Source organism: Eublepharis macularius, chromosome 2 (genome assembly GCF_028583425.1).
Source record: "Eublepharis macularius isolate TG4126 chromosome 2, MPM_Emac_v1.0, whole genome shotgun sequence".
In the NCBI taxonomy this organism is placed as follows: Eukaryota; Metazoa; Chordata; class Lepidosauria; order Squamata; family Eublepharidae; genus Eublepharis; species Eublepharis macularius.
This window is the reverse complement of record NC_072791.1, coordinates 35,478,533-35,491,912: the sequence shown is the minus strand read 5'-3', so window position 1 is coordinate 35,491,912 and position 13,380 is coordinate 35,478,533. Positions and strand designations below refer to the sequence as shown.

Here is a 13,380-nt window from a genome sequence, read left to right as displayed (position 1 = left end):
CTTTCGGTGCTACACCTCTGAAGATGCCAGTCACAGCTGCTGGCGAAACGTCAGGAACTACAATGCCAAGACCACGGCGATACAGCCTGGAAAATCCACAACAACTAACGTTACTTTATTAGAGATCCATCAGTATCAGCAAACACAGACAAGGGTATTAGCAGAAGTGATGTGTGTAAGTTTGGAGGGGTTAGTTATAGGGAAAGTTCCCGCCTTTAGGATATGGACAGTTAGGATTCTGCCAAGAAGGAGCCAGAAGAGGGGGAGGAGGTTTGAGACAGGAGGAGAGAAGAACTGTAGGAGAAATGAAGTTATTCTCAGTTCCCAGGAAGAAGCCGGCACTCAAGGACACATTCTCAAACGGCTGTGAAAATGAAAGTAGGCATCACAGCAGGCACCTGTAAGATAAGCAACTCCCAGCTAAACAGGCCTCCAATAGGCTACTTCACATACTCTCAGAGGATCAGCACACAATACAGAGCACAGAGAATACTCATGGCAGATATGTAGACAGACATATGACTCCAGATCAGACATGTCAGGTTTCTCCACGTCAAACAGCTGGTGTTACTTACTTGTTTGTACTTGTCACAAAATCTATATGGGCAACACAACGCGCCCTGCCAGAGTTAGATTCTTTGTAACAGTACAGATCAGACTTCTGCTTTAAATGCGATTGCTAGTGTATACGTCTTTAAGACTTTGCACCCTTGTTAACTGGGTCTCTGTATATTTATATTCCATTAATTAATGGGAAATTGACATGTTTGCTGCTCTGTTTGAAGGATCTCTGACCACTAGAATGATTTAATATATAGCTTTTATGTTCCTAGATGAGCTTTTTAAAAAGGACTGGATGCCTTATCTACATTATCAGATCTATTGCACAGACAATGAGTAGTGCAGAATAGACATGTTCTGTTGTATGTAGTGAAGGTCTTTTGGTATGAAACTCTCCTTTTGAGCCAGTAGGTTGTGGAAATACATCTTCCTGGTAGTGTCTTGCAATATACACAGCTTCTACATGGTGACTAAGCCTTTTTAGGCCCTAAACCACAAAGCGGTGCTCATCTCTGCTTAGTCGGCAAGGGAAACAATATTTACATAGAGATTCTACACAGGTAGAGTTTTAGTAGTATTTATTTCTTCAGTTTGAAACATTTGTACAGAGTCTGCACTAGTCACATACATCAGTCTGCACTAGTCACATATATCAAAGCAGCTTAAGGAGAACACACAAACATTAACCATAACAGGGCAAACTTTTTTGCTATTTCATAAATTAACAAAACTTCTCTTGATTACAAGACATTCAGCACATAACATAAAAATACAACCATTCGTTAAGTTAGTGCAAAAAGAATAAAATCTTTGGGTTACATTAATCGGGTCCTTCTTAAATGCAGCTCCTCACCAAAAGGTACCAGGAAATGTTATAATGGACACTAATCAGACTCAGTAACTTCAGATCCAGTGATCTGTTGGTCCCGGGGATTGCAGATCTTTCTTCTCCATCCAGCAGTCCCTTCAGACTCCAGAAAAGTTAATTTGCAGATTTACAGGAACTGCATATAGGTAAGTGGGTTGTGCTGAGGCAGGGGGGAAAGATGACATTGCTCTTCCATCAGCACAGCTGTACTGAGAGAAGGAAGGGCAACAACAACCACTCCCTCTCAATATTCCAGCCCCTGATCCAGGTGGCTAATAGACCATATGGGTCCTGTGAAACAGCAGTCAACTCTCCCAGGTTCAGAAAGATCTACTGGAGAGAGGGGACCTTGAGATAGATTTGTGACCATCAGCACCTGCTATAGAATTTCTAGATCCAACCCAATCTTTTTTTTATAAAAAAAATGGTCTGAGTATGGAAGTATTTATACCAGCCAAAATTTCCAAAGTGCTTAAACATCCATGGAAATCCTTTAGTAGGTGTCTCTAATTGTTTAGCTCTTGGAACATGGGCACAGCTTCTGCTCAAGCAGCAAAAGAAATATTCTGGTTTTTCCCTTCTCTACTTAACTACAATAATGCACAACATCCAAATTCACAGATGAGACAAAACTTTAAAATGGCATATGTTTTATCCAGTGCTTTAAAGAGGAGGAAGGGGTCCCTTTTGACCTCCAAAAAGTCTATGCTGGGCATCAAAGGATCTCCACGGTCAAAAGGCATGTGGGACAAGGGCTGTAGTAAGGAGGAAAATTTAAGTGAGAGAGATTGGAAAAGGTGGTTGGATCCAGCCACGTATGTCAACAAGATAATTTCCAATAGTCAAGTGTAATACATTGTCATTCTATTTCAAAAACTACCAGGGGGATCTATTGTTTAGAGACATTTTCTAATGAAATTTTCTAGGGACTTAACTAGGCTAACATATAATCTTAACTGGTGTCAGCTTTCTGCAGTGTGTAATAGGTAAGAAAAAGGGACAAAGATAATGAAACCACACAACTTGATTTTAGGAATCTGGTCAATGATGATGGGTTGGGGGAGGGGGGAAGTTACTCAATTATTAAAAGAAAAATACCTGAAAGGATATATGTATCAGTTTGTGATTAATGAATTAATGAATCAAAAATCCATGCAAACATTTCTTCATCATTGGGCTGGGTTTCACCTCTGGGGAGTACAGGAGGCCACTAGGAATGCTGCGAATGGCCTTGAAAGGAGGTGCCAATTGCTCCATGTGGGGGATATATACATGACCACCTTGGAGTACCACCACCACAGAAACCAGGCCACTCACATACACACCACCTACATGGAAGTGGTGGTCCATGCTCACACTCCCTCCATACAAGTCTAGCCTAGATGTCAATCTGAGAGCACAATCATGTGTCAAATGTCCCTTAAACTCTAGGGAAAGTGCCTTTCCATGAATTTCCATTAATAAAACTTCAGAAGTATTTTCTACTCTCTCTTCTGTAGAAGGAGAAAAGCAGAGGAAAAACTGGAAGCAGCTATTAGACATGGAATAAGGCTGTTTCAACATACTTGGTTTGCTACTGTTATAGAGTAAGAGGTAGTTTAAAATAAGGAGTTTTGTGAGATCCAACCTGTTGGCAGTTGGGTTCACTGTCATTAAAAATAGGCAAATGTATTTAAGAATGTAAAAGGCTAAGTGTGAGATCTTATTTCTTGGGAGAAGGCATTTAAATCCATTTGATCCCTTTATTCCATCATCTCAGATGGATCACCAAAAAGGCAAAGTGATCCCTTTATAGAAAGGTACACAAAGCATATTGTCTAATTTAATGGCGTTAGTGTGAAAGGAATGGACTTCACGGCTATGCAAGTATTAAAAACATTCCCTTTGTGCTTAAAAAGTCATGCTATGACATTTGAATTCCAACAATTTATAAGGCTTGGGGGAGGCAGCAATGATCTCTTCCAAGGAGAGAGAAAAAGTATGAATTCTGCTTTGGGACTTTTTTCTAAATCACAGGGTTAGATTCATTCATAAAAGCAGTAAGAAAAATAAAAATTTCCCACCAACATAATTTACAAAAAGTTATTTTCAAGGCACTAAGAGAAGCCAGTTTTTCCTTCTTTGAAAAGGCCCTCAGCTGGCCTGAATATGAAAGTTGTCAAACTGTGTAAACTCAAACGATTTTGTCCCAATAGCTGCCCAGCCATTCTCTGGTTTGGTTACGGTAACATTCTCCCAAAGAGGATAGCCATTTAACATGCCTGAAGCATTCGAGCCCTGTCAAAATAAAGGAGACAGTGTTAAAGTACATGACCTGATACAAAATTCACTAGATTGACTACTGAAACTTGAGCTTTGAAAAATGATTAAGTAGTATGAGGTGTTAAGATCCTAGGTAGTTCAGCCACAGCAAGTTAGCATGTGACAAGTTCCTACATTTGTGCTCTGTTATAGATATCAGAATGCCATTTTCCTATATAGCCCCTTTTTGTTTTGCCAGGCTTTGCCCCTAAGAGCTGTAATGGCAGAAAAACCTTTCAATTGGAAAACTGTTCTGGTTTTATTAAGAATTCTCTACAAGTCCTACTTTTGTTTTTTGTCCCAGGATCACTTGTATCTTAGAACCTCATCCCAAATCGCTAGCAAATTCAACGCCAAAGGAGGCCTTTTGCCAAGCTATAAACATGGCAACATAAATCAAATCACTTGTTTATTCCACCCTTCCTCTCTAAGTAGCTAAGGCAGCACATGTAGAGATGTCTCCCCAATTTTATCCTCTACACAGCAACCTACCTAAGGCCATCCAGATATTCAAGCACCACTAGCCTGCTGCTGTCTCTCATTCACTCACGTTAAACACAGATGTGGGATGCTCGGTGTGATTCATTCTAGGAAAAGCCACTTGGCCAAGCAGCTACGCCTAAGTATAAATGTGATTTTTTTTCCCCCTACCCTATATAAACCAACTTTTCATCTTCCATTTTAGATATGAGAACATTAAAAAAATCCACATTATTTACAGCAAGTGACAGTATGCATTGCTTAGCTCAGCTGTTACTTCTAAACATGGGAATCAACTCCTAGTTTGAAGGCAAACTCAAATGTTAGATCTGGTCATCTTAACAGTGACCCACTTCAACCCATGTTTTCCATTTGTCAAAGAATAATGCTTCTCTCAAGGATTTCCTGATTACCATAACTATTTTATAACTCTGAAGGGTTCGTCTCTCTTTTGCCAATATTAACTCGATTTTATCAGGGCTTACCATGAGTGTTAGTGTAAGCCTATGCCAGGTTTCAGCCCGCACGCCAGACATCCCTTTCATTAAGATCTCTTTACCATCTGTAAACAAATTACACAAGTTTATAAACAAAAACAAACTGTACAGAGACAGTATAAGCCTGTAGTTGAGCCCTGGTTATTTTTAAACACTGTGAAGGTTGCTGAGGAAGGAATCTCCTGGCATCAACATTTGAGATTATCTTTTCAAGATCTCAAACTCAACAATATTTGGCAAGTTTGTATCACACTGCAATCACAACATGCTTGGCTATTATACAAAGTTGGTTTTCCTCTAAAGCTGCTGTATTATACTCCATATATCCATGTAAGCACTGTATTTCAGTGCATTCTCAGATGCTTCAGCCAGTTGAAAAAGGGATTGCTACATTTCAAATTTACAGCCCCTTCATAGATTGTGTTCATAATGAAATATAAATATTTTGTCCAAACATTTTGTAGGTGCTGGAATACAAGCTAATAGCAAGCTCTCTCAACTAAGGTGTTTTTAAAGCAATTAGCATTCTTTTAACACATTCTTAAAATAAGAACAATTCAAATGAATTTTTAGGCTGACAAAATTTGACTTTGATTACTCCACGCTAGTGAAAGCACTATGGAAGCAAGCACCAAACTCATCTTAACTAGAAACAAGAAAATTAATAGAATCCTACTAGCTCAAGTGAGAAGATGATTATATAACAGATTTACAATGCATGGCTCAATTGTCACCAACTGCAGTTCTGTGACAGGTATGTGAATATCAAAAGTTATATACTCACGGAGATCACGTGTGACTCGGTAAGTGCCATCTGGAAACACCCAGAAGAAAACTCCCTTGGCATCTCCAATGTATATCCCACCTTTGTCTACTCGTCCTGCAATAAATGCACCTCCTTGCTTTGATTCTATGTAAATGTCGCAACTGAGAGTTAGGTTCACCCTGCAAAAGCAATGTTATTTTTAACAATGTTAAAAGGAAAGGTGCTGCCATTTAAAAACTCATGTTTGAAAATTTTTTGAATATAAACCTCCTTAGCTAACTGCCCCACCTAAACCTTAACCCTGCCAACTACAAAAATCTGCATAATTACATTCCATTATCCAAAAACACATGAAATATTTCAGACTTTTGCTAAGATTAAAATAGAAGTCAAGACATGCTACATCCCAAACAATACTATTTCCAAAATAAAAGATACGGCTAACAGGTATTCATCCATTTCAAATGTACAACTAAAAATACTATGAAGGTTTTCAATCAAGGTTGATAAATACTAGAAAGACATATGCATTGCAGAAAAGATGATATAATTTTCAGGTATTGCACCCTTTCATACTTGCCAAGAAGCAAAGACCATTCATCAACCACGTACTTAATTAGATTGACTTGCATCTGACAAAGAGAACTGTGGTTCTCGAAAGCTTAAACTTGGTTAGTTTTAAAGGTGCTACTGGACTCTTTGCTATTAGACTGACTGAAAGTCAATCTAAAAATAGGATTGCCTTATGATAGTAACAGTCATTGCAAATGTATGATTTCCTGGTATCATCATAAAACATCATCATAAAAGGTGCAGAGGAGTTAGCCGTGTTAGTCTGTAGTAGCAAAATCAAAGAGTCCAGTAGCACCTTTAAGACTAACCAACTTTATTGTAGCATAAGCTTTTGAGAATCACAGTTCTCTTCGTCAGATGCATCTGATGAAGAGAACTGTGATTCCCGAAAGCTTATGCTACAATAAAGTTGGTTAGTCTTAAAGGTGCTACTGGACTCTTTTTGATTTTGCATCATAAAAGGCACATCCACCAATCACCACCTCTAAGACAAAGTATATTCATGTCATATGAGAAAATTCATACAGGAACCAGTCCTAATAACAGATTCAGCATGTACTGAGCTCTTCCCTCCAACATCTCCTTTGAAATTTGGATTGTCAGATATCCACTGAACCCACTCACAAGATTACTCATAACAGGAAAACCGCAGGTTAACTGAAAAAGCGCCACTGCAGAACAGAAACCATGACAGCAAGGACAGTCCCAAGAACAAGCTGCAAGATGAAAAGAAACAGGCAGAAGTAACAGTGCCTCCAAGCACTAGAGGAATGTAGCTTGCCTCCTGCCTAAAGCAGGTGCCCCCCCCCCAAAACACAGCATGAATAATCTCTCATTCTTCTCCCTGCCACTCTATTTCAACTCTGGCCCAGCCTGCTAAGCTAGATCTGGCAGAAGAGATAACCCCGCCACTGCTGTTTCCAGTGGAAGACATGATGTGGGTCCTCCCCACCCACCCCCACCCACCCCCACGGCCTGGCATAGCTTCAGAGCACCAAAGCCTTGACACAGGGCAGGCAACAGCAGCTAAAAGTAAGGAAGGAAGAGAGGGAAATAGTTGTAGCATAGGGCATAGCATGCAGTCACAGCACACTTAATTGTAAGGCTGCAATAGCTAGAGATCACTTGCGCCCATTCAGTTCTTTAGTGAACAGCTTACTTTCATCAGCTTTTCAAAGCAATGCTATGAAGTAGACAGCAGGTGGCAGTAAGTGATCACCTTAAATAACTTATGTAGTACCAGGTTACCTGAGCACAAAAAGGTTTCAAAAGAACCTTCTGTTCACCAACAAACTCATTCCCTGAACACTCTGGCATGTTGAAAGTTGCATAGTTGAACTAACAAAATTTCTACTAGATTATGTGGGACTCAGTACTTTTTTAAAATACACGTGTATAAGTCCACTGTTCCTTAACAGTCCAAGGGAGTTAATTGCTTTAATTGGCTGAATTTGCTCCTGAAAATTTGCACTACTGCTCCAGTTCAGAATCTCACTGGGGTACATACCATTTATAGTTCCCTATAATGCTGATGGTGTTCTCGGCATCAGCAACCCATGTCACAGGTCTCTGATTGACCACCTGCCGGAGAGTAAAGACGTGCTCTCCTGGATCCGAAGTGTTCACGAAGTACTCGAAGATCCCGGTTTGATCAGCAAAGTATGGTGCCTCACTGAAAGGTGGGTTGCCTATTTGGAGAACACACTCATTCATTTACTTAGAAAGTGTATGTGCGCCACTGACAGCTCACAAAGTAAAATATGATAAAACCATGAAACAGCACAAAAATCATGAACTGAACAGTCAGAGAATAAAACAATATAAAGCATTTAACAGCCTAAAATGATCTGCATAAAACAGTAATTATTTTATTCCCTCACGTCCATGGACGCTATTGAGAAACTTCTCAGACCACTTCATCCTGGAGACAGCAGGCTAGCACTGTACCTACTGCAAAACTGCTATTCTGCTATTTCTAAATTAACTTGGAATTATGTTAAACTAGAAGCGTCTCAGAAAGTCTCCCAGGAAATGTTAGCTGAAACTCATTACATATCCTTATTCATACCTTGCAAGAGAGCGTGGGGTCTCAGGTGGATGAGGGTATCAAAATGTATGTCTCACTGCAGCCTTACAGGAGCAAAGAAGTCTTTCCCAAAACAGTAAGCCAACAGGCAAAGTTTAACAGACCAGAAGAGTTAGTCATTCGAGCAATTTTGGACATGAGTCCAAAAAAACAGGGCTGACTTACCTGCGACTGTTGTTCATCGCATGGTCTTCTGTGCAGGCACACACTGGGACTGTGTACATGCAGGCCAGCCATGGAGAAGGTTTTCAGAGCATTCTAGAAGACCAGGAGTGCCCCTCCTCCCTCTTTTGCACTTTCCTACCCCAAATATCACGCAGCCAGGAAGAGGGGTGCTATTCCTGCAGTTCTCTCCATACCACCGCTGGAGACATCCCAGAAATTAAAGTTCCAGAGACTTCATAGCAGGGCAGGAGGGAAGTATGTGTGCTTGCACAGAAGACCACTCAATAAACAAGAGACTATGGAGGACCAGCTTCCCAAAAGATGCTTAGAGTCTTATTGACATTCAACCAGAAGTGCTTCTAAAGAAGCAGGGAGCTCTGTAAAAGTGTTCCTGCCAAAGTACAAGCAGGAATGCAGCAAGGAAAAAACAGCACTCTGGTGGGGAGAGCCACAGAAGATAAAAAACACTGAACAGTCATGCACTCAAGGGAGACTTTGATAGCCTCTAATAACCCACAAAAGAAGGGTTGTGTGAGAATACTACCAGGTCTCTATTGAAGCATGAATGACTAATACAACCAAGAGTGTGAAACATGAGAGCTGAAATCCAACTCCTGGTAGGCACCTGGCTGCACTGGACGAATACAAATCCCCTGGGCCAGATGGTATGCACCCAAAAGTGCTCAAGAACTTTCTAGAGAACTTGCAGAGCCTTTGTCCATCATCTTCAAGGTCTCCTGGAGGACTGGGGATGTGCCACAAGATTGGAGAAGAGCAAATGTTATCCCAATCTTTAAGAAAGGGGAAAAGGATGACCCGGGAAACTACAGGCCGGTCAGTCTGACTTCTGTTGCTGGGAAGATATTAGAGCAGATTTTAAAGGGATCAAACTGTAAGCATCTGAAGGACCACTTATTGATCTGGGGAAGTCAACATAGTTTTGTCCCCAACAGATCTTGTCAGACCAACCTGGTTTCCTTTTTTGATTGAGTGACGAGCTCGATCGTGGGAACTCTGTCAACATGATTTACCTGGATTTCAGTAAAGCTTCTGATAAGGTTCCCCATGACATTGGGTGAAATGGAAGACTGCAGACTGGACTATAGGACAGTTCGGTGGATAGGGAACTGGTTAGAGGACCACACCCAAAGAGTGGTGGTCAATGGCATTTCATCAGATTGGAGGGAGGTGTCCAGTGGAGTGCCACAGGGTTTGGTTTTGGGCCCAGTACTTTTCAATATTTTTATCAATGATCTGGATGGGAGTAAATGGGCTACTCATTAAATTTGCCGATGATACCAAATTGGGAGGAGCAGCAAACATCCAAGAAGATAGAGTTAAAATTCAACAAGACCTGAATACTCTGGAGAAGTGGGCGGTTATGAACAGAATGCAATTCAACATAGATAAGTGCACAGTATTACATCTGGGCCACAAAAATGTGAAGCACAAATACAGGATGGGTAGTACTTCTGGGTAGTAGCGTACGCGAAAGAGATCTTGGAGTAAGAGTGGACTGTAAACTAAATATGAGCAGTCAGCGTGATGCGGTGGCAAAAAAGGCAAACTCAGTCTTGGGTTATATCAAAAGGGCTATTGCATCGAAATCGCAGGTCATAGTCCCTCTCTATACTACCTTGGTCAGGCCACACCTGGAGTACTGTGTGCAGTTCTAGAAGCCTCACTTCAAAAAGGATGTGGACAAAATTGAGAGGGTGCAGAAGACAGCGATGAGAATGATCAGGGGTCTGGAGACTGAGCCTTTCGAGGAAAAACTGAGGGCCTTGGAAATGTTTAGTTTGGAGAAGAGGAGCTTGAGGGGGGACATGATTGCTCTCTTTAAATATTTATAGGATTTCAGAACCATTACCTTACAATAGCTATCTGTGCTACTTCAAAGGGACTCACATTCTTGGCTAACATTATCTTATAACTTCAAACATCAGACATCAACTTCAAACAACAAATAGTATTATCTGAAACATCTTAAAATATATAAAAATCGTTCATTCTTGCTACCTCTTATCTTAACCAAGGCTACGCAAAATTAGTGATTACAAGTTTCTCATACACACAAATATCCTTTGGCCCTCCACCAATACATCTATCCTTAAGTAGTATCATTAACTTCTATGAAGTTAGACATTCCTGCCATTCTCAGATACTCTCTGCACTTGGACCTTAATATATTGTATAGAGTGATAGCTCTTCTAATTGAAACAAGGCCATACAATTGTGTTACTCCATTGTTTCATGCTCCTCTCCAAGTTTTTTTTTTATTCTAGGCCTCTAGACTCTCTTTCTGGCATGTCTAGTTATGGGGCTGAGCTGGCCCCGTTTCTGTGTGCAAAGGCATTTTGAATTACTTTCTTCATCATATCCAGCAACTGTTCTCCTATAGTTCTATCTATATCCTACAAGGGAATTCAAGAACTTACGGATATTGAAGTCATCCTTGTAAGCTGTGGGAAAGGGATGGGAAGGAGGGGGATCAGGAAAGGGGCTTTTACGGCCTGTTGTCAATGTTGTCAGAGTATAGACTTCATCCAAACCCAAATTTACTGTCAATGCTCCTTCACACACCTGTGTGGAAAGAGGATAAGCAAGTGCCCAAATAAAGACAGCAGATACAGAATGTTTTACCATGGGTACACAACTAGAATTGTCAACGTAACACAGAAGCTCTGATCCAAACTAACACTATAGCAGGTTTACCAAGGTTTACCCATGCCTCCCACTAAAACATTTAATTATAAATGTATCAGATCACAAAATTAAAGAAGCATTACATTTTAGCATAAGACACGCATGAGTTCAAAAGTACCTTAGCAGTACATAAAATGCTGAAATTTATAAGACTATAAAAGTTGACTGGTAACATTGGAGAAGTAAAATTTCTAAAAATTGAAAGCCATTTCTGCAATAAACATGGAAATTTTGGGGAGAATTGTAACATATTTAATTGGTTGGATCCAACTAGTTTTTCCTCAAGTAGAAAAAAGAGAAGTCCCCAAAAGGCTACAATAGAGATCATGAGATTTGCATGTAAAAAAGCCATGATGGATAAGGGATGTAGTAAGGAGGGAACTGAGCAAGACTGAGAGAAAAAGCCGGCTGGATACAACCCAATACTTACTTTCCTATCACACCCAAACATAATTTGCTGCCTTAACATAAAATGCACCATTTACACCTAACAGTGCAGTCCTAAACAGAGTTACCCTTCCAAGCACAGTGAAGTCAATGAGCCCTGCTCTCTCTGCTCCTGCCTACAGAGGTGAGGAAAAGGCAACCAGAGGCTGGCTTTTTACTAGAAAATGTGGCATTTCACCTTTGGAATGTCCTCCCTGTAGAGGCTTGCCTGGCATCTACTTTACTGTCCTTCAGGTACTGGGTTGCCCAGGCTAGCCCAATCTCGTCAAATCTTGAAAGCTAAGCAGTAGTCGGCTCTGATTAATACTTGGATGGGAGACCACCAAGGAAGTGCATCATCACTACATACAGGCAGACAATGGCCAACCACCTCTATTCGTTTTGCCTCGAAAGCCTTATCGGGGTCACCATAAGTTGGCTGCGACTTGACACTTTACACAGAGAGAGACAGACAGACAGACAGTCAGACAGGCAGGCAGGCAGGCAGACAAGCAGGCAGGCACTGGGCTAAAAACACTGCTCTTTAACCAGGAATTTAATTGAAAAGATGTTTTTATGGTCCACTTCTGGCCAAAGGGCTGTTATTAGGTATCAGTTCAGGTTGCATAATATTGCTTTCAATGGCTTGGTTTTAATAATCATAATTTCATGGTCTTTGTTTTTAAGCCACCTCAAGCAGAAGTATAAATGCCTTAGCTCAAAACTGTAAAGGTATCAAAATACTGATTTGAGGGAGAGTCTGTTGCACCCTATGTTAATTGCAGCACTTTTCACTCATTTCAAGAGAGAGAGAGAGAGAGAGAGAGCAAGCGAGACACACACACACACACACACACACAGGGAAAACCAGGGGGAAAAATGGGTCATTGCATCTCTAGGTATCATGCTGTCGAGAATAAAACCACTTTTTTTATATTCACCTGTTTAACTTTTAAAGAACATGCTCCCTAAATATTAAAATGTACAGAGATAGAACAGCAGACATTCTTGATGCCTGTTATGAAGATGTACCACCTAACCACACAAAGTCCAAAGGCAACATCAGATAATATACAGAGAAATTAGGGGCAGGGGGCAAGAGATTTGCACGTCTGATATCCTATTTGGATTCTTCACGTAAACCAGAAAGAAGTCACTCTCCTCTAAGTGGCACAACTGAGGTGCAAAAATGAACAGAGCTCCTTTCTCTTTAATTATAAACACCCAATAACTAAAAAAACTTTTTAACTGTATGTGTTTGTACTGTAACTGAACACTGTCCTAATAAAGCCTCCCATTAACATACACTCACTTTTTTGGATCCAAGTGAATGGAACAATGTAGAATTTGCTGATGTAAATTCAAGCTTAGAATACCACATCTGAAGAGCTTTCACATGGCTCTGAAGGGAGAAAAAAATCATTAGATCATTCTTAAAATATGACAGTTTGTTTCTTGAGGAGACAAATGTCGAACTTCAGTTTCAAGATCCCTCAGTAAGTGCACATGAATGCAAATTTATTTATTTAAAATATTTATATAACTTTAACTAACATTATGGGTATTTCAAGCACCAAGAACATAGTAATGAGTACACAATTCATTCTAGGGTAGTACGACTCAGCACCAACACTCCCAGGTCCAGTCGACTAATGCACACGCTGATGAGAATCAGGACAATTGTGTTACACTGGCCTCAACTGCAGAGGCAAAGAGTGACCAAACTGAGATCATGTTTTTCTTGATGTATACTTACTACACATCATTTTCTTAATGTATACCTACTACCTACTGTCTTCCCATCTTCTGGGCACAAAGTAAGTGTCACTGGGTGAGTGTGGGGGGGAGGGATTTGTGAATTTCCTGCATTGTGCTGGGGGTTGGACTAGATGACTCTAAAGGTCTCTTCCAACCCGATGATTCTACACAGTAACATCAATATGCAGGACGA

General features: G+C 40.5%; 1 protein-coding gene across 2 annotated transcripts in view; it reads right to left on the bottom strand.

The window, feature by feature from the left end:
* Positions 1–1,124: 1,124 nt before the first annotated feature.
* Positions 1,125–13,380, bottom strand: part of GALC (galactosylceramidase) — a 52,217-nt gene continuing 39,961 nt past the window's right edge. For both annotated transcript variants that reach the window (XM_054971871.1, XM_054971870.1), the window contains exons 12-17: positions 12,742–12,831; positions 10,736–10,880; positions 7,554–7,734; positions 5,492–5,652; positions 4,696–4,772; positions 1,125–3,706 (exon numbers count right to left, since the gene is read on the bottom strand). In XM_054971871.1, the coding sequence (XP_054827846.1) occupies positions 3,563–3,706; positions 4,696–4,772; positions 5,492–5,652; positions 7,554–7,734; positions 10,736–10,880; positions 12,742–12,831 (798 nt within the window). In that variant the 3' untranslated portion in view covers positions 1,125–3,562. The remainder of the gene's footprint in view (positions 3,707–4,695; positions 4,773–5,491; positions 5,653–7,553; positions 7,735–10,735; positions 10,881–12,741; positions 12,832–13,380) is intronic.